The sequence below is a fragment of the Panthera pardus genome, unplaced genomic scaffold (genome assembly GCF_024362965.1).
Source record: "Panthera pardus isolate Hobbes unplaced genomic scaffold, ASM2436296v1 HiC_scaffold_10, whole genome shotgun sequence".
In the NCBI taxonomy this organism is placed as follows: domain Eukaryota; kingdom Metazoa; phylum Chordata; class Mammalia; order Carnivora; family Felidae; genus Panthera; species Panthera pardus.
Window position 1 is genome coordinate 102,329,042 of NW_026526655.1, and position 24,892 is coordinate 102,353,933.

Here is a 24,892-nt window from a genome sequence, read left to right on the forward strand (position 1 = left end):
ATCCCGTGGCAGACACTGCCTCTCACCCACCTAATATCCATCCCTCCTTTCCTTCTTACAAGAGGACATCAGTTTTGTATGGGAAAGTAGTGTGCCGGTCAAAAACTATAAATTCCTGTCTATTCACAGATAGAAATGGCCAGTTCTGGCTAAGGAAAAGCCAAGGTTGTTAGATGATGCATCTGAGAAAATCCTTTTAGAGGGGGCTGAGATGCACCTTTCGCTCTTGACTCTTCTCCTTCTGTATCAACCCTGGATGCCCAAACACCAGCTCTTTTGATATGTCAGAAAAAATTAGGTTTCTGATTGTTAAAAAACAAAAACAAAAAGATACACTATATTTCTACATTCCAGAACTTGCTACTGGGCCCACCAATGGGAGTTCCCATTTTAGTCCTGCCCTAGTGTGTCTGGCCCCAACAATCCTTGTTCCAAACCCTTCAGAGATCATTAGGAGAGAAAGAGAAGGAAGGAAGGAAGGAAGGAAGGAAGGAAGGAAGGAAGGAAGGAAGAAGGGAGGGAGGGAGGGAGGGTGGGAAAGAAGGAAGAGGGGAGGGGAAGGGAAGGGAAGGAGAAAGGAAGGGAGGGAGAGAAGAGGGGAGGAGAAGAGAGGAAGGAAGGATGGGAGGAAGGAAGGAAGGAAGGAAAGAAGGAAGGAAGGAAGGAAGGAAGGAAGGAAGGAAGGAAGGAAGAAGAAGGAAGGAGGAAGGAAGGAAGGAAGGAAGGAAGGAAGGAAGGAAGGAAGAAAATAGGAAATCTTTTGTTTTTGTTTTTTAACAAGGAAGGAAGGAAGGAAAGAAGAAGGAAGGAAGGAAGAAGGAAGGAAGGAAGGAAGAAAATAGGAAATCTTTTCCTGCAGAAGAATTTTGCCACCATCCCTAGAATACAGAAATGATGCAGGCCTTAAAATTTGCTCTCTCCTTTGGCCTTGCTGAATGGGGGACCCCAGCCCTAAGGGCAATGAAAGCCAAGCCTTTGCCCTTTGTGGGAAATCCTGCCCCTGTAGGTTCCCATATCACTGCAGCCAGCAGCTGTGTGAACGTGAGGAAGGAGGAGGTGTGCTCCTGCCATAGGGCCCCCAGCCACATCACTAGGTAAACTAAGGCTGGACTTGAGGCCCTCCCAGTTTAAAAACACAGGACCAGAAAGACTGGAAGGAAGGAAAGCATCTTTCCCAGCTCAGGAGAGAGTGAGAGAATGTGGCATTTTCGTTGAGGGGTGGACAAAAAGACATACATAAGAAGAAGGGTTTGACAAACAGGAATTCAACCAATCTAATGAGTAGTGTGTTCACTGACCCAGGGTACTCCCGGGAACACGTGGCTAGTTAGTTCAGCCATGTCCACAAGGAAGTTTGAAGATGGGAAAGCCTCCAAGGAACTCCCAACTTCCTCCTTTAGGGCCTTTCCCCCCACTTAAGTTTCAAATCCCACACCAAAGCCTGCATTTGATAAAGGCAGTGGTCAGCTCTCTCTGGATCTTAGAACTCATGTGAGGCTCCCGCCCACCCCCAGCGGGTTTCTCTGCACACCGGCCTTGTTCCTTATAGTGGTAGACAAGGCTTCTTATGTGGGAGGAGAGCCGAGCCCACAAAGAACCCAGGCTCCCAGCTGGAGAGAACCAGGAGAATGGGGACTTCCATAGCACACATATAATGCCCCAGGACTGTCCTGTTTGGGTTATGTGTCCACCCCTCAGGCACATCACTGTCACTGCCTTCAGTCACATGCCCACTGCCATGGCCAGGGAGCATGGGATTCTGAGATTGTGGCTCTTTTGGGATTGAGAGACATGGACGGTGGGCAAGAGTCATTCTCTGCCCCCCCACCACCACCACCCTCCGCAGAGAACTGTAACCAGAAGGGGTGTGTGTATGGGAGGCAGTTGGGTGCAAGGCTTTGGTGGGGGAATGAAACACTGATCCTTTGACTGTAATCTCAGGCAGAGGCCAGCAGAGGGAGGCGTTGTAATTTTCTGGGATTTGTGGGGTCCTCTGCCCACAGACTTGGGCAAATTTATGCCCTGCTGGGGCAATTCTGTCGGTGGTGTTAGGGAAGAGACCTTTTCATCTAGCCTTCAAGGTTCTAGTGGTCCAAGAATTAAACTGACATGAAACAGACTAATAGGAGAAAGTCAAATTTAAATGCGTACATGCTGAGACCCCACCTAAAAGCGAGATTCCAAGACGGTAAGGCAGAATGAGGCATGCATGGCTCCCTGAACTAAGGAGAAGTGGGTGGGGGTCTGGGACTTCAAAGAAAAGGAAGACAATTCACAAAATGTCTGGTAAACAAATGTTTGCGGGGCTTCTCTGGAACGAGACAGAGAGGAATTTTAACAAACAGACTTTGCTAAATCCCTCCCTCTCCGTCACCCCTAGTTCCTATCATCCTGTAGTTACCTTTGGTGATAACTGCCTTCCTGGAGCAGGCCCTCTACCTACATACTTTTAGGCAATTAAGGGAAAGGCCAAAATTTCTTCCTGTCTTCTGTGCTTTGATCATTTTCAGCTCAATGTAATTTGTAAGCCAAAATACCACATCCTGGGGCAACTCGTTCTGAACCCTCACAGTAGTGACCTGGGTGAGTGGCAGAAGAACCCAGCCCAGCCCCTCTGCCCAGGGGTGTGGGGTGGGCAGACCAAGAGCCACAGACCCACAATTCTCCTGCCTGCTCCAGTCTCCAATTACATTTTGCCCAGAGAGAGGCATTTCCTGGTTCTCTGCTCACCATCTTGGCAGCTGGGGATTCTGGAAAATCTCTAGAAAATAGCCGTGGTAAACTTAGGAGACTCTTCAAATAAACACGGGCCTTTTCAGGGCACCCAGGATGTGAGTAGTGAGCCCGGGTTGTGAGTCTCATGCTGAGGTTCAGAGCGCTGACCTCGCAGATAGGCCTAGATTTAAACCCCCACAATGCCATTACTGTCTGTGTGTGCCTGGGTCGGTTGCTTAACCTCTCTGTGCTTGTTTTCCATCTCCAAATGGATATAATAGTATTACCTGCCTTAAAAGGGCGATGGGAGAGAGATGGCTCACTCAGTTGAGCCACTGACTCTTGATTTAAGCTCAGGTGATGATCTCACGATTCATGAGATCGAGACCTGTGTTCAGCTGTGTGCTGACAACGCAGAGGATTCTCTCTCCCTCTCTCTCTCTCTGCCCCTCCCCCGCTCACGCATGCTTTCTATCAAAATAAGTAAATAAACTTAAAAAAAAAAAAGGTAATGTGAGGAATAAATCAAACAATATATTCGAGCATGCCTGGTGTGGCACCCGGACATAATAAGCACTCAGCAAATATTACTGATGAAGTTTGGGGGGGCTGGAGCCAAAGACCAAGAAAGAATTCTTGAAGATGCCCGTTGGTGCAAAAAGGTGATTTTGTTAAAGCGCGGGGACAGGGGGGACAGGGCCCAGGGGCAGAAAGAGCTATACTGCAAGTGTGGGGGGTAATAACCATTTTATGGAGTCATGGGAGAGAAGTCAAGAGGGAGTCTCCAAAGAGAGTTTCACATGCAAAGACTTACTGGAGGTCTAGCTGTTGTCAAGCTAAAGTTGTTTTTCCCTCTAGCAAAGTATTAACATTAAGACAGTGGGGAGTTCTTGAACTTTAGGCTATGATGGGGTTGCCTCTTTCTGGCAAACTGGTGGAGACTCTTATCAGTTTCACCATTTGTTTGTTTGTCCTCTCCTGGTTTGGGGGTAGCCGGGAGTGTCCAAGGAATATGGCACCCGTCCCACCTGGGGGTGGGGGGGCGCTAGCTTGTGCTTTGCCCCTCAGCCTGCCCCATTCTCCCTCGTCATTACCAAATTCTTGTGCCCCTAATAACACAAAGCACACATTGACACCTTATTTATCTGCCTGCACATATCATCTGGGAAGCTTTACGGAAGAACACCCATGCCTTGCCCCCCCAAAACACCGAATTGATTGGTCTGGGATGGAGAATGGTCTTGAGTGCCATTTTATTTTATTTTATTTTATTTTATTTTATTTTATTTATTTTATTTTATTTATTTTTTCTTGGGTGATTCTAGCATGCAGTTAGGGTTGACAATCCTAGTTTAGGGTCTCAGCCTAAAACTCTCTCTAGGTGCACTTTTCTACACTGCCACACAGTCTTCGAATTAGGGATCTGTCTCCCTAAACCAGTAGCTTCATGTTAAAAGTTTACTTCCTTGAAGGAAGTAAATTGGCCGTTTACTACTTAATGTTAATTAGTGCCTCACACCCAGTTGAGTTCCAGGTCAATGAGGGAAGGAAGTTGGGGAAAGCGAAGTTGGAGAATGTTGGGGAGGGTACCTGGGCTGGGTGTGCCCCAGCTGCAACTCTAGGATAGTGTTGTTAACTGGCCAGCCCAGACCATTAAATCTGAACTTCCGTCCATTGAGCAGCCAAGGTTGGGGAACCACTGGTGTAGGGGGGAGAAAGTCACCAGGAAGCAGACTCATAATAAGAAAGAAGATGGTCCAATATGGTTGGGGGACAATGACTTTTCCCCTACCCTCTTATGCTCTGTTATGGGGGCCTGTGAATTAAACAGACAGATGACAACTTAGCAAGAGAAAAGACAGGGCTTAATCATGTACAAACAGGAGTTCACACACACACACACACACACACACACACACTCACAAAATATGATTCAAAGAGATAGTTGGAATTTGAAGCTTATATACCACCTAAATAGAGGAGAGAGAGGGGAAGAAGGTACTTGCTGGAAAAAAACAACTGGCTTCTTAATAGGGGAAACAGGAGAGAAACGGCACTTGTGGGAAAACAAATGACTTTTTGGAAAGATAAACAGGCTCTCAGGAGAGCTGATGGGAGACAAGATGGTCTTGTGACAATGTCTGTTTTGGTAGGATATGGATTTTTAGTCTCTAGTGATAAGACTCCTTCCTCCCTGGTTGCTTCTGGGGAGGGGATTCGTGACAATTGAGTCAGAAGGATGGCAGAAGAAGCCACCCCGAAATAGGTCACGGTGGCCTAAGGATGGTTTTGAGCTGAAGGCAACTGAGAAAGAGCAGATACAAGAAAAGCTCTCCGCCCTCCCCCTGTTTCTCTAGAAGCAGAACTTAAGTTCACAAAGGTGTCCCTCCTCCCTTCTCTACAGGGATGAACAAAACTTGATCAACAGTAGACCCTTACCAGCCCAGAGGTGGCGCTGCAGCACAAGCTTACGGCCGAGCCCTGACCTTCCATTAATCTCCCCCTCGTGTACTTGCCACCCTAGAAACTCCGTCTCTTTCCTGTGTCTTGCCATTTTGGTGTCACTTATATGTGGAATCTAAAAAGGAAAAAAAAAAAAAAAAAAGACCAAACACACAAAACCAGACTGAAATACAGAGAACAAAGTGGTGGTTTGTTCACCCTCTGACGTGGAGCTTGAACTCATGAACCGTGAGATCATGACCTGAGCCAAAGTCATCACTTAACCAACTGAGCCACCCAGTGAGATCATGACCTGAGCCAAAGTCATCACTTAACCAACTGAGCCACCCAGGTGCCCCATAGGGTCAACAGTTTAGACCAGTGGTTACCAGGGGAAATGAATGAAATAGGAGATGGGGATTAAGAGGTGCCAACCTCCTCTTGTAAAATAACTAAGTCACGGAGCTCCTGGCTGGCTCAGTTGGTTAAGCCACAGACTTTGGCTCAGGTCATGATCTCGGCGATTTGTGGGTTCGAGCCCCGTGTTGGGCTCTGCTCTGGTCGTGTGGGGCCTGCCTGGGATTCTCTCTCTCTCCCTCTCTCTCTCTCTCTCTCATCCTCTCTCCCTGACCTGCCTCCACTCGTGGTGTCTCTCTCAAAATAAATAAACTTAAAAATAATGATAATATGTAATAATGTTGTGTGGTGACAGCTGGGGACTACACTTACCATGGTTATGACACATATGTGGAACCCCAGAGAATGTCTTCAAGTTGGAGTACCCAGGGTCATGGAAATACAGCTACTCAATATTTCACATTACAGCCCTCTCAGAAAAAAGGTTGAGCACACACCTCCAATGTTTATTGTTATTTATAATATACTACACTTATAAAATACTATGCATATTATAAAGTATATGTTTGTAATAGAAATTTTAAAGTGGATAAGTAAATCTATGATAAAACAAACAAAAACGTATAGCAACGTATAGAATTGTCAAATCTCGGGGCGCCTGGGGGGCTCAGTCGATTAAGCATCCGACTTCAGCTCAGGTCACCATCTCATGGTTTGCAGGTTCGAGCCCTGCATGGGGCTCTGTGCTGACAGCTCGGAGCCTGGAGCCTGCTTGAGATTCTGTGTCTCCTTCTCTCTCTCTGCCCCTCCCCCACTTGTGCTCTGTCTCTCAAAAATAAAGGTAAAAAATAAATAAATAAATAAATAAATAAATAAATAAATAGAATTGTCGAATCTCTAAGTTGTACCTCTGAAACTAATATAACATTGTATGTCAATTATACTTCAATAATAAATAAACATAATAAAATAAAATGAAAATCTATTGTTCTTTTACTAAAATGCTGCATCGCCAAGTTCTAACTTACCCCCCTTTGAGTTACTAATCACTGAGTGCTCCCCAGTGTATGTGGGGAATATTCATGCTTACAAACTTGTTTTCCTCTTGTTAATCTGTCTTTTGTCAGTCCAATGTACAGGGCACCAGACAATGAACCAAAGATGGGTAGAGGGAAAACAAGTTTTTCCTTCCCTTCAAGTTCTTTCGAGAAGCTCTGCATTTAGGTGGACAAAACGGTTCAGGGAAAAAAAACAAACACACAGAACAACCTATCTTGAAATATCTTCCGCTCCAAAAGGTTTTGATGTCCCAGTGGTGAATTCTGGATCCCTTCAAGTCTGAAACTCTTAACCTCTTTGAGACCTGAGCCTGTGTTCAGGGAAAAAGAGAATTTCTTCTTCCCCTCCTGTACCCCAGTCCTCCAAGATGGCAGCCTTGGGGCCATGATACAGCTCTAGTGGGCCAGGCATGTTCACCACATATAACCAACTTCCAGGAGAGGCACGCCCCAGTCAAAGCAAGAAACTTCCAGAGGAAAGCTTGAAAATCACAAGGGGAGAACGTTTGGAACATATTACCTCCATGGTTAGGAAAACCTTTTTATACCTACAAATAAATGTGTAAATGTGTAATATATACCTATCTCATGAATTCTACTCAATTTGGAAGTTGGAGTTGGGGGGCCTTCTGGGCCCCTACTACGTACTTGTCACCCCACCACCCCCACAGAGCACATCAACAGGTCCTCAGACAGATAAAAATTGAGAACAATGGTTCTTTGATAGGGTCAACAGTTAAAAAAATTTTTTTAATGTTTATTTATCTGAGAGAGAGAGACAGAGACAGAGAGACAGTGCAAGCAGAGAAGGGGCAGAGAGAGAGGGAGAAAGAGATTCCAAAGCAGGCTCCAGGCTCTGAGCTGTCAGCACAGAGCCTGACGTGGGGCTTGAACTCATGAGCCGTGAGATCATGACCTGAGCCAAAGTTGGTTGGTCACTTAACTGACTGAGCCACCCAGGCACCCCATAGGGTCAACAGTTTAGACCAGTGGTCACCAGTCATGGGAAGCAGACTGGAGGAGGCTTTTGCAAGGAATCTGGGAATCCACATGCAAACATGTACTTTGCTCAATCAAGAAACTATCATGAAGAACTCTGAACATTTTTTGAAGCTATGAGAGTGCCCTGTTTTATACCCATCAAAAGAGCAATTTTTTTTTTTAAAGAGATAGTTTATTGAATATACAACAAGGGACTGGCAGGCAGGACAGCAGAGGAGAGGCCGTCTGCCAAAACAGCAAATTTTAACAAAGAGGATAAAATCCAATGTTGACAAGGATGTGGGGAGACAGAAAGTCTGATGCAGCTGCTGGTGCTGGTAGGCGCCAAGGACTCCTTCTGAGGAGCGACGGGCACACTTAACAATTTCAAGTACATACGCAGATGCTTCATGCCCCAGTATCTTGGGAACAGGGCATGTGCATTTGCTAAGTTGTTTGAGAACATTCAGTTCTGTCAGAAAAATGGGAAGGATGAAACTCGGAAGGTGTTAAGTACAGACAGATAGGACAGAACAGATGGACCAAAAGATCATACTGCGAATATAGATAGAAAGGGGTTGAAGGAAGAGAAGATGGGAACTATTCCTGATATGTTACATTTTCATGGGGCGCAGTCTATTTATAATACGCTAGATCTACACAAGGCATCCAAGACACCTAACATTCTTGATCTTGATGCGGGCGGGCACCCATTCTGCCCCAGGGTCCCTCTGCCAGATAAAGCCCAGGGCTGTTCATCAGACCTCTGGTGAGTTACAGCTGGGTCAGGCCCACTGTCCCTTTGACTCTAATAGAGCAAGGCTGTGTGTTTGCCCCAGGGCACCTTCTCTCTGCTGGGCCCCTTACTCAAACCTCAATTCTAGCCCATATAATTCACATTCAATGAAAAGGCTAATGTCAGAGAGAGAGATGGAGACATAGGACATGTAAGCATTGGATACTCAGGAGCCAGGTAGCACATGCCCCGCCCCGCACCCTGTCCCAGGTATCCCATCCCATGTCTTATCTTCTCTCTGTGTGCTTTATATTGATTTAATCCTCCCTGTGAGTCAGGTATCCCAACTTGGTCTATGAGCCGTCCAAGATTTTGTAATCTTTGGATCAACGTGCTTGGTAGTGTACCTGGAAGTTTTCATAGCATGAAGGTAATTCTCCACACGACAGAACATGAATCAAGATATTCATCAGTGGTCAGCATGGGGTGGGGGCGCTGAAGTAACCCTACTGCTCATCAAAAAGATAAATACACCGGGGCAGGGGGGCCACCTGGGTGGCTCCGTCGGTTAAGCGTCCGACTTCGGCTCAGGTCATGATCTCACGGTTCGTGGGTTTGAGCCCCGCGTCGGGCTCTGTGCTGACAGCTCAGATCCCGGAGCCTGCTTCAGATCCTGGGTCTCCCTCTCTCTCTGCCCCTCCCCTACTCATGCCCTGTCTCTATCCCTCAGAAATAAATTTTAAAAAAAGATAAGCAAATACAATACAGTGGGGGAATAGAGCACTCTATAGCAGTAAGAAACAATGAGCTAGACCAGGAGCTTTCAGACTTTTCTTACTGGGACCCACAGGAAGAAATACTTCTCACGTTGTAATTCATGACTATCTATCTATCTATTTTTTTTAATAATTTTTTTTAATGTTTATTTATCTTTGAGACAGAGAGAGACAGAGCATGAATGGGGGAGGGTCAGAGAGAGAGAGGGAGACATAGAATCCGAGGCAGGCTCCAGGCTCCTAGCTGTCAGCACAGAGCCCAATGCAGGGCTTGAACTCATGAACCGCGAGATCATGACCTGAGCCAAAGTCAGATGCTTAACCGACTGAGCCACCCAGGCGCCCCTATATCTATTTTTGAACAACAACAAAAAAAAAAACCTCACGAAATAAGATTTACCTAATTATGTTTGAGCCACTCTGATATTTTCTGTTAAGTTCTGTTCATTTCTTATAAATGCTGGTGATGCCTCTGCCAAATCGTTTTCAGTAGCCACTCTTGGAACCTAACCTAGCATCTGGAAAACATTGAATTGGATCTATAGGTACATTAACAGGGATAGTCTTAAATCAGGTGGTTGGGTGGAAAAAAAAAAATAGGACCCTGAATAAGATTTACAGCCCAATGCCACTTAAGAGAGACAAAAGCACACGTGCACACACATGGATCTTCACATGGTTAAGGAAATATAGCAAATATATTAAAGCGGGTGCCAGAGGGGAAATGAAAAAAGAAAGGTAAATGCCAGAAGGATCTTGAATGCAAGGATTATGCCACCGGGCCATGCTTGGAGCAGAATGGTTGATTGTGCCCTAAACCAGGGTCCAAAAAAACAGAGACGGGGTGGAAAGATCCAGAGATATGTAAGAGCCAGAGAATGCCGCATTTAGAATTCTTTAAAAACAAAATTTTTTTTTAATGTTTACTTTTGAGAAAGAGAGAGACAGAGCGCGAGCGGAGGAGGGCAGAGAGAGGGAGACACAGGATTCGAAGCAGGCTCCACGCTGTCTGCACAGAGCTAGACACGGGGCTCGAACTCACAAACCGTGAGATCATGACCTGAGCCGGAGTCGGATGCCCAACCGACTGAGCCACCCAGGCACCCCTGCCATATTTAGAAATCCTGAAATGCATTAATAAAATCAGTTTGCAAGGGTCAGAGACAAAATATGATCCAGGGCACACTTGGAAGAAAGGAAGAAGGGTCCCTTCACCATCGATAAGGAGATGCCAGCTGAAAACAAGGCAGTGGGCTTGGAAGTTTGCAAAGAGATGAATCAGAGGCCTGGCTGGTCGGTATATACCCTGCCTTGCTGCCGTCCCTTTCTTGCCCACCGCATTTGCTGCCCAGGAGACCATATCTTATACCATGTGACCCTGTCCCCAGCCTTTGGTCACAGCTTTTCTGGACTGGGTTGACCCCTAGCCCCAGAGGAACGAGCACTCGGGCTGTCTGATTCCCTCTAAATGTTATTTATTCTTTGAGCCGGGGGAGGGCAGAGAGAGAGAGCACGGGAGAGATGTCTGATTCTCTTTCAACTGAGCAGACTGGCTCTCCTGGAAAAAGGGAATTCTGTGTCCGGGCCCTGAACGAGGGAGGGAGACATCACTGCCATAGGAGTGAGGGTTGTAGCAGGATGGTCATAAGTCTGGGCAGGAGAGACGGGGGTGGGTCTGGGGCAGGCCAGAGTTACAGGGAACAAAAACCAGGGCCAAGACAGAGAAGCCAGGGGTGTTGGGGTGGAAACATGCAGACTCGGAAGGCATGGCTGGGTTACTTTACCAGCACAACACAGAGCTGGGCTTACAAACGGAAACCCTACAAGGGCCAGGCAGGCAACACACAGGCGTGGACAGAGCCTGGAGTAAGATCGAGTGGGGCCCGTCGAGCACGGTCTGTCCGAAGAACATCTATCCACAGTGGCCATCGTTTCCATGTGGAAAAGGGACCCTCAGGGTTCCAAGCTGTCGTATTTCCTAGCAAAGCTAAAAATCAGGAATTTAGTGTCAAGTCTCCGATTTTTGTATTGACTTTTTTTTTTTTTTTTTTTTTTTTTTTTTTTTTTGCTTTTAATTAAAAACACTTTGTGGACAAAACATGTCCAAGGACGGAGGATGTAAGCGGCCAGCACATAGAAGCCACCGCCCTCCTTCTGGGGAGACAATCCTCCCTCATGAATTCCCTAGAGAATTTTGTCTCCTTTATCACTCCTCCCTCCCAGATCCTTTGACCCAGCGTGCCTTTCTTGTAAACATCAAATCTAATAAACTGGGGGAGAGTATTTCCTGGGCTTCCCCAGAGCTCAGGCAAAGCCGTGTCTACACCATTGAATTCCCCTTGTCATCAGTCTGTGCTCACCAACCGATTCCTGCTGCCTAATCTTGATTTGCGGGCACTTTGATGTCAGCGGGGTGCCCTGAATAGGGCAGAACACCACCTTTTTCAGGCAGGGATGGGCTGGCAGTCTGCTCTATGCAACCTCTCTGAGTGTGTTTCGTTAACAGGGGACTGTCCCCAAGAGACTGGGTGCCTCGGTGTGTGCCAACAAGTCCAAAGTCCAAGTCTGAAGAGAAGGTGCTAGAAGTCTCCCCAGCACAGGTATGAGGTCTGCCTGGAAATCTTTGGCTCCTGGTGCCCTGGAGGGCTCCGAGGGCTCCCATCTCAAGGAAGGACTTGCTTTGGAAAGCAGAGACCCCCACCCTCAGATGTCCCTGTACATCACTTCCCACGCCCTTCAAAAAGCATGTGCCTGTGTGTGTGTGTGTGTGTGTGTGTGTGTGTGTTTCCTGCTTCATTCATTCATTGCTTCAACCACAGCTAGTTCTCCCCACCTTCCCCAGCAGAAGCTGGTGCCATGGGGCTTGCTAAGCCTGCCTCAGGCCCTTTCTTCAGATGCAGGGTAAACATTACACCTGAGGCCTGCCTGGAAAGAAGGTGAGACAGAGGCAGACCCCCTGGCCCCCAGCCCCACTAGAATGCGGTAAACAAGGTCTGTGTTGCAATCCTCTGCCTGAGAGGAGGTCATAATGCAGGGCTGGAGTGCAGAGCAGAGGAAGCAAAGGGCAGGAGGACGCCTGGGTGGAGGGAGAGCCAGACTGGCCAGGAGGAGGGGGCTGGGAGAAGAGTAAGACCTGGTGGGTGAAGGCAGGGCAGCGGGAGGTGCAGAGGGGAGAGGGGAGGGGCAGCCCGGTGGTGCGGCTCTCTCTCCAAGGCCAGAAACCAGGCAAGAGTTGGAGAGGTCCGAAGTGCAGGGCACGGGGCAGGCAGGGTTAGTCATCAGCTTTCAAGCCACCCAGCGAACCGCAGAATCCCTGTCATTGCCTCTGGGTCTCCAGAGTGTCTGCCTGCCTTGCCCCTTAGACCTGGAGCCCCTGCCCCCCAACGCCAACCCCTCAGAGGAGAAAACTCCAGGGCAGGGATCTCCCTCTTCAGGCTGACACTCAGGGATTGAGCCCCTTCTCTGATCTGAGGTTCCCTGGGGTCGGGGACACGGGATGGAGGTGACCACAGGTTATCGGGCACTTGGATGCCGAGCGGTCTACAGGGCACTTTGCACACATTGTCTCATGTGACCCTCAGGACACCGAGATGGATACGTTTCCCCTTTGGGCAGCAAAGAGAGGCACACAGAGGGGAAGTGATTGGCCCAGGATGCATCTGAAGCCTGGTCACTCAGTCTGCAAGCTTTACGGACAGTCCCTATCCTTGGAACCAGGCATGCGGCCGTGAGAGACAGTCTCCACTTTCAGGGGGCTTCTGGTATTTTAGAGCGGAAGACAGGAAATCAAGCAGCGAAGAGAGAAGTTGAGCTAACGACTAAGAACATGAAAAGGTGATCTAGAGGGGCAAGCCTGTGGGGGCTGCTGCTCAGGCTGGGGAGTCAAGGGAGGCCCCTGCCCAGCAACCCCAGCTCCCCAGCGGGGGAGGACCTGCCACATGGAGAGAACAGTGAGCACAGAAGCCCTGAGACCAGACGGAGCTTCCTGCCCTGGGCCCACGCGGCAAGCAGGCCAGCCGAGCTGGACCTGAGCACCAAGGGGTGGGCACGGGGCAGATAACTCCAGCCTCGAGCATCGTGGGCTTTGGGAAAGGGGAAAGCCGCATGAAGGGACAGAGGAGGTGAGGGCAGAGGCAGGGAGGCCAGGCAGGAGGCCATTCCACAGGTATCCAGCTCAGAGATGATGAGGCCTATGGGCAGGAGGATGGATTGGACCCAAGGCGCGAGGGAGTATAGAGACAGAATTGAGGAGGCCAGGGAGGGAGCAGAAATGAGAGGGAAGCAGATTTTAACCCTACAACCCAAGCATTTTACCACTGACAGAAACTTTGTCTTTTTCTTCCTTGTCCCTCATTGGCTAGGACAGTGGTGGGTACATAGTAGGTATTCAATTCATTTATGTATTCAGTGAATATTTATTGAGCACCTACTATGTGCCTGGCTCTGTCCTAGGCACCAGGGATATACCAATGAAGATGGAAAAGTCCTTGGCCCCTCGGAGCTTACACTACAGAGGGAGAGGATACGTGTGTGCACGCAAGCGCATGTGTGATTAGTGATAAGAGAAGGAAAAGGGGAATAGAGGGGGCTGTTTTTGATGTGGTGGTCACGGTAGGCTTTCCTGACGAGGTGATCTCTGAGCCCAGACTTCAAAAGAGTGAGGTGGTGAGTCAGATGTGAGTATCTTGAGGAAGTATGTTTCAGACAGAAAGCAACAAGTCCAAAGGCCCAGAGGTGGGGGGGGTGCTTGTTGACTGACTAATAGATCTGTTACTTGCTGATTCATTAATCAGTACCTGTGTCTCCGCCTTGGAAGTCTCCGAGAACAATGCCTGGGTTTTTTCCCACCAAACAAGTGTGGTCAGAGGGGTGGAATGGGAGCCGATTCCTTCCTCTCTTTACGCCGTCCCTCTTTTCCCAGCACAGGCCAGGCCTAGAAGTCGGGAAGAGGGAGGAACAGGTATTGAATCTGTCACACCACCTAGAGGAAAGGCAGAGACAGTCAAGGAATAAGGCAGGTGGTGCTGTGCCAGAGGCCACCCACTCACCCCCATGCTGTTTCTGGTTTTAATTCCTGGGGGTCCCACCCTGTCACCCCACCCCTTGCCTCTGCCCCTGCCATGGCCCCCACGGCATGGGGAAACCCTTGCCCCTCTGGACGGACAGTCATCTGGTGAGTTATTTGCCTCTCTCTCCATCTCCCCAGGGGTAGAGTGGTACACGAAGGGAGTGCTGTGTACCCACTGAGTCCCAAGCCCTGGGCACCAAGGTACCACGGATTTTAGAATGCAAAGGACCAGCACAGACTCCATCCAGACTCCTGGCTGTGTCCAGGCCTTCTTAAGACCGTAAAATGACAGTTACTTCCTCCTTATTATTCCTAAGCCATTTCTGCTTCTCCAGCTGTCTTGCTGACAGGACATGTTGTTCTAAATTCCACTGATTCAAGACTTTCTATTCTTACCAAGAAAGCATAACAGACAATATATCCCCAAACATGCCTGACCACACATGGAATCGTAGAAGGCATTTGGAGGCGCACAATGGGGCTGGATCACCCAACCTAACAGTTCTTCCTGATTTTTATTCCAGGCACTCCCTTCCTGGTCATGTGAAATTCTTCAGGCCCCAGAAACCCAGAAGTTCCCTCCCACAGAGCATCCTAGGGCTCTGTAAAGGGACCCCAACAGGGCCAGGCCCTCCTTTCCTGGGTGAATCCCTCCTCTAGAGCCCAGGGCTGTGGAGGGAGGAGAACCTGGCAGTGAGGGACTCAAAAGGAACATCTAAGTGGGAGATTCAGACCACTGTAACTTTCCCTCTTTCTCACATGACTTTCTGGGTTTTCTTAGCATCTAGAAATTTTCAGGTCCAGGAGAAACGTAGTTATTTCAAATAGCCTTGGGTAAAGTCACCAGGAAGCTGCCTGCCTGCCTAATTGAGCCCAATCATTTCATTTATCCCTGATTCAGTTAAGGAGAAAGAGGATCTCGCTTTGCCTTAAGCAGAAGTCGCCCTCCTCACCAACACACAGCCCCCTAAAACTGCGGAGGGAAAGAAGGGTCTTAGTCTGGAATTTGTTGCCACTCCATTCCGGTGTGGGGACTTTATGGGCTGCCTCCTCTGGAACTCAGGCTCCGTCAAAAGTTGAGGAAGCAAGGGGCACCTGGGTGGCTCAGTTGGTTAAGCGATGGACTTCAGCTCAGATCATGATCTCATGGTTCCTGAGTTTGACAGGTTCCTGAGTTTGTGCTGACAGCTCAGAGCCTGGAGCCTGCTTCGGATTCTGTGTCTCCCTCTCTCTGCCCCTTACCCGCTCACACTCTGTCTCTCTCTCAAAAATTAAACATTAAAATTAAAGTCTCTCTCTCAAAAATAAATAAACATTAAAATTAAAAAAAAAAAAAAGTCGAGGAAGCACAATGCCTTGTTGTATTTGCCTTTTCAATGGTTCCTGAGGCCAGGAGGGAAGCAGGTTTGTATATCCCCCTCCGGGGAGGAGAACAGTGATGCAAGGATGGCTCCAGAAGGTCCCACTCCGTTTACACATACTGAGGGCCTCGCAAGACCCCGATCTTTCACAAATGTTTTACTTATTATCCCTGGCTCAGAGACGTTTAACAAGCAGCCCAAGGCCACACAGCGGGTGGTTGAAAGCAGCAGAGCCCGGGCGCTTGCCTAGTCTCTCTGGACCTTAGCGCCTCCTCCGGACGAGCTGGGGCTGGGGCGGACTCCTCCGGCGCCCGCCTGGCCCTCCCTCGAGGAATCAGAGTCCCAGATGTCGACGCCCCAGGTTCAGGAGCGGGGAAGTAACTCCCGCCCCGAAGTCAGCCGGGTCGGCCCTGCCCCGAGAGCCGGATGCTCCTCCCTCATTCTCAGGGGACCCCTGTCGGCTCGAGCAGGGTTCGCGCCCACAGGGTCCCGAGCCCTCCTCCTCGCCCCTGCCTGGGGGCTCCTCCGGGCCGCCCGCGCTGACTCAGCGTAAGCCGAGTCGCGGAGGGCGGTGGGGTCAGACGCGCCCGCCCCGGGCTCCCTGGCTCCGCTTTGATTGCCCCCTCCCTCTCCCCCGCCCTCCAGCCGCCCCGCTCCGCCCCCCCGGGAGGGGTGCCGGGCCCCGAGCTGGCGGCGCTGCGGAGCGGCCGGAGGGCGCGAGGAGGAGCGCGCGGCGGAGCACGGGCGCAGCATGACTGCCATCGCGGTGCAGGTAACCCCGGGAACCCGGCGGGGCGCTGGGCCGGCTGCCCCCCGACCCTTCCGGAGCGGTCCGGGGGTCTGCCCCACCGGGAGGTGGGAAGGGACTTTGCGCGGAACCCCGGATCCCCGCCTTGCGGGTCTTCTGTTGCAAGCTTGTGGGGTTCGGAGGCAGGTGGGCGGGAAGCAACCTGGGGGCGCTGCCCCCCCCCCCCCCCCCGACGCTGTTCCTGCAGCGCGGTCTCCTCTGGCCTCCGCTCGGCGCCCTGCTAGCACCCGAGGCCCCCAAGCCTCTTGCGGTGGATTTTTCTGCTTCTCTTTGGGGTCACCAGTAACTATGATTAGGCTTTCCAGAGGGGTCCTTTTTAAAAAGGAGAGGCGCGTCTGGGGCGGAGGATGGACACAGTCCACTTGCAGAGTGAGGCTTGTCTTACATAACATGAAGATGCGACTCCGGGGAAGCCAGAACTTTCTCGGGGGTGGGGGGCTAGAAAGACCATCTCTCCGCTTCTCCAAACGCATCTGGGGTGCTGGGGCGGGGACAGACTCACTGGGGCGCGCAGGCACTTAAGAGAGAAGGTTGTAGGGGCGCCTGGGTGGCTTAGTCAGTTAAGTGGGGGACTTCGGCTTAGGTCCAGATCTCGGGGTTAGGGAGTTTGAGCCCCTCACCGGGCTCTGTGCTGACATCTCCGAGCCTAGAGTCTGCTTGGGATTCTGTCTCCCTCTCTCTGCCCCTCCCCTGCTCGCACTCTGTCTCTATCGCAAAACTAAATAAAAACCAGTTTTAAAAATTAAAATAAAAGACAGAGAGAGAGAAGGTTGTGGCGAGGGGAGGGAGAGGGACTCGCATCCCCAAAGGTCTGACTTCTCACACTGGTGCAAGATGTTTTTGTTGGCCCAGAACCTACGCGTTCCTGCCCCCTGCCCTCTGGTGCGTTGCTGTCCAAAGGCAAGTCAGTGGCGCGACCGCTAGCTACCAGGCGAGCAAGCTGCTTCTCCGCGGAGGCATTTCCCCAACTCGCCTCCCCCAGAGTCTTCTGGCTGGAACCTTCTAATGATTAGAGAGGCTCAGTTGATTTTGCCTGCAAATGCCCAGACCGCCCCCCGCCCCCAGCTGTGACTCTGGTAGACGCTGTTCCGCCCAATTTATAGACAAAATAACTGAGGCCCAGAGGTGAAGTAACTTGCTCACGGTAGCCAGCCAAACGACATAGTCGAGATTCAAAACAGGACTTCTTGGCTGCAAATCGTACCTGCCCTTTCCACTTTTGACTAACAGGAGAAATCGTGGCCACCCCCCAAGCCCCCGGACACAGGCGTTTGGAGAAGGACGGCGGGTTGCATCGAGTCCCTTGTCTTTGTTTTCCTTCATAATCTTGAGTCTTGATGAGGGAGCATCTGGGACAGGCCCTGGGAAGAAGGGGACTGGCAGTGAGGACGGTGGGACCGGGTGTGGTCTCTCCCGAGAAGCCCCGTGAGGTGCAGCTGCAGATCCTTGTAAATCCTTGTAAACAAGGATTTAGAAGACATATCTGGAAGTGAGTGCTAAATTAAGAGGTGCAGAAGCTGCAAGCTGGATTAACTGGCAGGGGCGTTGTGTGCTGGGCCCAGAGGGGCCTGAAGTCTGGCAGCAGGTGGAGGGGACCTAGTAAGCAGAGGAAGAGGGGGAGGCCGGAGGAAGAGGGGGAGGCCGTGGGATAGGCCTTGGGAGGTGGATAGGCTGTGGGAGCTCGTGGGCGATGGCTCAAGCCCGGAGCCTCTGCCCCAAGGGTGGGGCGCTGTCCCAGCATGACTCTAGTCATTGCTGCCTAGTAGCCCCTTAAATCAGCCCCAGGGACTGTTGTAAGCATTTGAAGTGATAGCTCATTCCAGCCCCACCAGACAACCAGCGGAGGTAGATGATGTTATCTTCATTTATAGGGGAGGAAACCCAGAGAAAGAGGGGATAAATAACATGCCCGGGGACAGAGAGCTAAAAAGCAGGCCGGCGGGGGTCATGCAGGCCAGTGCAGGCCAGGCTGTGGCCCTAAGGACGGTGGCAGGCCAACTCTTTAGGAAACTGGTGAAGAAATTTCTGGTGAATAATGACAGGGGCCTGGCCTGGGCCTGCATAGAGTGGGCAGTGAGACTAGAGGCAAGTATGGAGGCGGGGGCTGGGGACGTGAACGATGAGTAGTGAGGGGGGGCAGGTGGGGTCCTGGGGGATTGCGGAAGGGAAGCCCTTAGCCTTGGACTCAGTGGCCCAGGAGCGTCAAGTGACCCTGTCCTACAGATCATAGAAATCATTGAGGGTTAGAGAGGGAAAAGAGAAACACTCACATTTTTTTTCCTCCGAGGAAAGGAGATTAAAGTTCCTTGCTCAAGGTCCCACAGCTGCAGGCGGGCCGGGCGGGGGCAAGACCCGACTGCCTTGGTTCCCTCTTGTCCACTGGCCCTGCACTGACCACACTGCTACGAGCTGCCTCTCCAGGAGAGCGTTTCAGGCCCTAGGTCACTGAAGGCCAGTGGAGCTGCCAACAGTGACCAGTGTGGTGCAGGGTGGTAAGGAATGAAGACTCCAATATATATTATTATTACTCATGTTATCAATAGTTCCCCAACACCTTTATATGCATGATGTCTTTTAATTCTTGGGAGTTTTCTTGGTGATCAGAGTTTCTTTGTTTTTTGTTTGTTTTTTAAAGTTTATTTGAGAGACAGCGTGAGCAGAGGAAGGACACAGAGAGAGAGTGAGAGCGAATCCCAAGCAGGCTCTGCACTGTCTGCCAGTCACAGAGCCGTCCTTGGGGCTCGACCCCACAAACTGTGAGATCACGACCTGAGCCGAAATGAAGAGTTGGTCACTTAACCCACTGAGCCACCCAGGCGCCCTGGCGATCAGAGAATTTAAAGGAGGCCCTGCTTTGAGGTGGGAGGGGGAAGAAATGAACTGACGTGAGCTGTCTTCTCTTTGATCCCAGTGTGATGGGCCGGGAGACTAAAGTCCAGTCTGTGCCCAAGGAAGGAGGGGCTGAGGGAGGGATGGGACATACCTGTTGTCTAGACAGCGTGATGTCTAGGGTCAAAAGGTTTTTGGTCCTGTGTTCTGTGACTTGATTGAGGCTTGCTTCCAGGGCTCTCCCATCCTAGGACCTTACCAGCCAACTTCTAGGGGCATTGTAACCCGGCCAGGTACCTTCATGGCTCTTGCTTTCCTGCAGCGGTCACCTACCCCATTTTGTAGATGAAAAACCCAACGGCCAAAGAGGTTAAGAAGCTGCCCAAGGACAAACACCTTTAATGGTTTGTAGACACAGAGGTTTCAAATTTTCCTTGGTTTGTTTCCTAGTAGTCAAGCTGTTTTTTTATGATGAAATCCAACACAGACTCCTGGACTACCAATGTGTCCAGGTGGTAAGAAGGACCTGTCGTGGGGGCGCCTGGGTGGCTCAGTCGGTTAGGTGTCCAACTTCAGCTCTGGTCACAATCTCGTGGTTCATGAGTTCGAGCCCCGCATTGGGCTCTGTGCTGACAGCTCAGAGCCTGGAGCCTGCTTCGGATTCTGTGTCTCTCTCTCTGTGCTCCTCCCCCGCCGCCCCCAACCCCTGCTCGTGCTCGTTCGCTCTCTCTCAAAAATTAAGAAAGAAAAAAAAAAAAAAAGAATGACCTGTTGTGGCTGAGTGAGGACAGGGCCCGAGCTGGCCAGCTCAGCTTCCCCTATTCCCCTCCTGCGGCACCTAGAACCCTGCATAGGAGGCAAGGGGAGTTGGGGCCCTGACCCCTGGGGCATCCCTCTACATTCTCTACTCCTTCCTCTCACTAGTAATACTGAGCCCCTAACCAAAGACCCTGTACCTGGAAGGCCCCAGTCGGTATTTATTGGCTGAATGCATCCTGCACATTATATGTTTGTCCAGGCAGCCGTAACAGGCTTTATTGTGATTTAGGTGAGAGATCTTGGGTAAGTCATCTGGCCTCTGGGTGACATAGTTTCCCTCTTTATGCCACCTCCCCACTCCGCCCCCCCCGCTCCCCCGCCCCCCCGCCCCCATGGGAGCTTCCTACTCTGCCAACCTCACAGGTTTGAGTAAAACAAGCTCCTGCTTACGCAGAAGTGCTGAAAGCAAATCAGGTCCTTATTCATGTATCCCTGGGGCAGAAAATTCACGGTGGCTCCCACTTAGGTGGGCAGGTCAGCAGGAGTCTCCCAGAGCGTTGCTTTGCTTCTTGTCCCTCCCTGAAAAGCATGACCCAGACTTGCCTCCATTTGCACATGTATAGGGTGCACCCCATAGTCCCTGTTCAGTTTCCCAGCAGTGACAGAGCCCCATGAGCTGTCTGCTTACCTCCCAAAGCGGGGTGTAACCTGCTTCCATAGGCACTGTCAAGAGGGTAATTTATGACGGGGCAGGAGATTCGTTTAAAGGGAGCTCCAGGGGGGCCCGGGTGGCTCAGTCGGTCAAGTATCCAACTCTTGATTTCAGCTGAGGTCATGATCTCGCGTTTCCTGCTCTGCACCAGCATGTGGAGCCTGCCTGGGATCCTCTCTCTCCCTCTCCCTCTGCCCCAACCCCCTCTCATGTTCTCTCTCTCTCTCAAGAAATAGGTAAATAAACTTTCAAAAAAGCGGGGGGCTGGGGCAGGAGTTTCAGATGGAAGCGACAGTGGTTGCAGGCCTACTGAATGCCCAGGACAAGCACTGTGCCAGGTACTGGGGACGCAGCAGTGCCTGCATGGGAGGCCCTGCCCTCTTGGTGAGCGGTGTCTGTGTGAGCTAGACAACATATAAGCACAAATCAAAAGGAAATGGATGACTGGTGGTCGGAACAGAGAAGAAAACAGGGTTCCTGACAGGAGGGAACCTGGTTTGGCTGGGGAGGCAGGACAGATCTCTGTGAGGAAGTGACATTTCCACTGAGACATGAAGAATGGAGAAAAGGAGACAGTCGGGGGAAGACTCTTGTAGGCAGAGGGACCAGTAGGTCTGAGGAAGAAAGTTCTGGGCTTGTCCTTGGGCCTAGAACGAGTGCGGCCGTGTCTGAGTGAGGGGGCCAGGAAGCGAGTGCTGGGAGGTGAAGCAGGAGGGGGAGGCAGGGCAGAAGGTGCAGGGCTTATGGTGTGTCTTAAGGAGCTTGATTCTTCAAAGTGTTTCTCTTTTTATTTTTTATTTTTTATTTTTTGCTTTCTGGGTTGAGGAGGGGACCCATGCCTGGGTGGTGTCCCAGGGCTGTGAGATAAGGGACACCTCACCGGACGCCTGGCCCAGCTTGCCAGAAGAGAGGGGTGGGTGCACTCTTCCACGGCTGCAACTAGAGGCTGAGGGAGAGCCTCCATGGCTCTCCCACGCCCAGAAGCTGCTAGACAGTTCAGTTGGCCAGCGCTGGGTGGGGTTCAGGTTCAGGCTGAGCAAGACTAAAGGGTAAGGTGCAAACATCGCTTTCGGTACTGAGGAAAACAAGGTAATAACACCTAGCCTGGAATGTGCAGAACCAGCTGGGTGGAGAGTAGGGTGAAACTGAAGTCTACTGGGAAATCCTGGGAGAGGGAAAACAGAGCCTTGTATTAAAAGGCTAAGTAAAGGGGCGCCTGGGTGGCTCAGTCAGCTAAGGGTCCGACTTCAGCTCAGGTCATGATCTTGCGGTCCGTGAGTTTGAGCCCCGTGTCGGGCTCTGTGCTGACAGCTCAGAGCCTGGAGCCTGTTTCGGATTCTGTGTCTCCCTCTCTCTCTGACCCACCCCGTTCATGCTCTATCTCTCTCTGTCTCAAAAATAAATAAACGTTAAAAAAAATTTAAAAAAATAAAAAAAATAAAAGGCTAAGTAAAAAAAAAAAAAAAAAAGAATACTAATACTCCAGTGCTTTTAACAACCTTCACAGTGCTTTAGGCAGGGTTCTTGCTTTGCATACAAAGAAACCCACAGGGCGCTGCAAGTTCAAGGTCACACTGGCCTGGTCTGACAAGTTTTCTGAATTCTGAACAGACTAGGATCTGCCACCTTGCTGGTCAGTAGAATTTGGATTTCTTCTTCATAAAGATCGTTAGAGAAAGAAAGGTCAGGGAACCCTTCGTGCCTGGTGAATAGCTGGACAGTCCGTGCTTCTGGGTCTTGAACAGAGGACAGGGAGCAGGTGGAGTGGGGGAAGGGCTCCCCAAGAAGGCGGGTCTGTGCTCCAAGTTAAGGAGGGGCTGGGAGGGAGGGAAGCTACTTGCAAATGTGGGCGTCCCAAGCTTCCCAGGGGACGGCAACAGAAAATAAGGCTATGGGAAGCCGGGAGCGTGGGCAAGGGTTTCCCCTGACATGCCATCCGTGGTGTCTTCTAGGCCCAGAGGCTGCTGGCCCAGCGGAGGCCCCAGCGGCCCTTCTTGGAATCCTTCATCCGGGTCCTCATCATTGTGTGCGCCGCCCTGGCCCTGGTCCTCTCCTCCGTCTCCATCTGCGATGGCCACTGGCTGCTGGCTGAGGACCGCCTCTTTGGGCTCTGGCACTTCTGCACTTCCTCCAACCAGACGGGGCCACGCTGCCTCAGAGACCTGAGTCAGGCCCACGTGCCCGGGCTGGACGTGGGCATGGTCCTGGCCCGCAGCGTGGGCGCCCTGGCTGTGGTGGTCGCCATTTTGGGCCTGGAGCTCCTCATGGTGTCCCAGGTGTGTGAAGACCTCCACTCACGGCGCAAGTGGGCTGTGGGCTGTGTCCTCCTCCTCGTCTCTTTCATCCTCTCGTCCGGGGGGCTCCTGAGTTTTGTGATCCTCCTCTGGAACCAGGTCACGCTCATTGGTTTCACCCTGATGTTCTGGTGCGAGTTCACGGCCTCCTTCCTCTTCTTTCTGAATGCCATCAGCGGCCTTCACGTCAACAGCATCACCCATCCCTGGAGCCAACCGAGGAAGTTTTAGGCCTCCCTCCTAAATCCGAGGACGTCAGGTTCTACAAGAAAGTGTGGTCAAGACGGGACTTTTTCAACACGTGACCTCTGATGGGGGTAGGGGTGGGACCGTGACCTTGAAACTGCTGCTGCTTAGTCCATAACATTTTGGTGGTTGGCCAGAACCAGCCCAGTGGCCTTTGCAGCTGGCCTGCAGAGGTCAGGAGCGTCCCTAGGGCCACCAGCTGCACAGCCTTAGCCAAGTTATTAGGATGTTGATTTTAGAAGTTAACACATTTTAAGACTCTTTTCTTGAATCCTTCTTCCCAGGATGGGACTAGATTAGGAAGCAGCTTGGGTGACTGGTGCCTGGGCTGGCTGCACAGCTAAGTGAAGTTCACCCTTGTTTTATTGACTATGTGCCAGGATAGGGGCAGGTGGGTCCCTGGGATCCCCTGGGGTTGCCCAGAGCAGATCATTCTTCCAGCTAAGCATATCCAGTCAGTGCCTAGGACTTTCTTCCACCAGCCCAAAGGACCTCTGTGCACCTTTCCTTGCTATAGCTTTGGTCATGTTATTGAGGATTCCCTCAATGTCTTGCACATAATAGGTTTTTAAACCATTTGACTTGATTTGAACCCTGCCTTTGCGGTGGGGGTGGGGGGGGGCATAATCCAAGAATAACCTCAGCCGCCAGCAGCCGGCCATCTCTGCTGTCTGTGGGAATCCTGCCTTAATTCTTCGAACCAGCTTCCCAGGATGGCCCACCAACCTTCCAATACACAGTCCTCCCTGAGGCGAGCATGTGTGCGTGTCTGTCTTTGGCAAGGGTCAGACGGCCTCAAGGTACCATTTTTGGCTCCCAGAGCACATATCTGGACCTGCTGGACTCCAGGGGGTAAAGGGGACTTGCCTACACTTGTAATGATTACCACCCGCCCTGGGGATGAGTGCAGGTGAAGGGGACCAGGAACCAGTGGAGACTTCCATCCTTGCTGGCAAATGTGCGTTTTTGTGCAGCCAATTGCCCCCTTCCCAGCTTCTTTTCTGCCCAGTAGCTTCAACCATTTCATTCCACACTAGCCCCTTCCCCCTCCACCTGGTCCATCCTGGCTGCTGGTCACTGTATGGGTTTTTGGTCTCTTGCCCCACCCTTATTACTGCAGGTGCCCTTTCTGGGTGCTTCTATCTATCCCTTGTGGCTTTTTTTTTTTTTTTTTAATTTTTTAAACTTGAAGTTTAAAAGCACAAGTGAGGAAGGGGTGGAGAGAAGGAGAGACAGAATGCTGAGCAGCTCTGCGTTGGCTCTCAGCACAGAGCCCGATGCGGGGCCCCAACTCCTGAACCGTAAGATCATGACCCAAGCCCAGATCAAGACGCTTAACCAACTGAGCCACCCAGGCACCCCCCTGTGGCTTTTTAAAAACTTCTATTTCCAAATGCATGTGGAGTCCATGGAGATCAAGAAAGATGTCATGGGCCAACCAGTTTTTCAGAGAGCAGAGCTCATCAACCTTACAGGCTGGGTTCTTGGCCCTGGAAAATAAGCACCTGGGCTTTCATTCCAGAAACCGTTCACAAGGTACAAAGGGGTGACTTCCTTGTCTCTGCAGTGGGGAGATGCAGGGGTGGGAGGCCAGGGCCCAGGAGGGGACAGCACTTGTCCAAGGTCACCCACCAGCAAGACGCCTTTTCCTTTATGTTGGGGCTTTCTGTCCGGAATGCTTTCCCCTGAACACTAATAGGCTGTGTTTTGTAAAAGGGTTCAAATAGTCCTGTTTAATCCTCACACGGCT

General features: G+C 51.0%; 1 protein-coding gene across 1 annotated transcript; it reads left to right on the forward strand.

Annotated features, from left to right (window-relative positions):
- Positions 1-15,920: 15,920 nt before the first annotated feature.
- Positions 15,921-23,897, forward strand: TMEM37 (transmembrane protein 37). Its single transcript, XM_019469350.2, has 2 exons — positions 15,921-16,266; positions 22,555-23,897. Exons 1-2 carry the CDS (start codon positions 16,246-16,248, stop codon positions 23,125-23,127), a joined length of 594 nt encoding a protein of 197 aa, XP_019324895.2. The 5' UTR covers positions 15,921-16,245; the 3' UTR covers positions 23,128-23,897.
- The last annotated feature ends 995 nt before the right edge of the window (positions 23,898-24,892 follow it).

Excerpts from the sequence above, each read along its gene's own strand:
- TMEM37 (XM_019469350.2), top strand. The coding sequence starts at position 16,246 with ATGACTGCCATCGCGGTGCAG. Across the intron at positions 16,267-22,554 it reads TGACTGCCATCGCGGTGCAG|GCCCAGAGGCTGCTGGCCCA; the intron begins GTAACCCCGGGA and ends GGTGTCTTCTAG.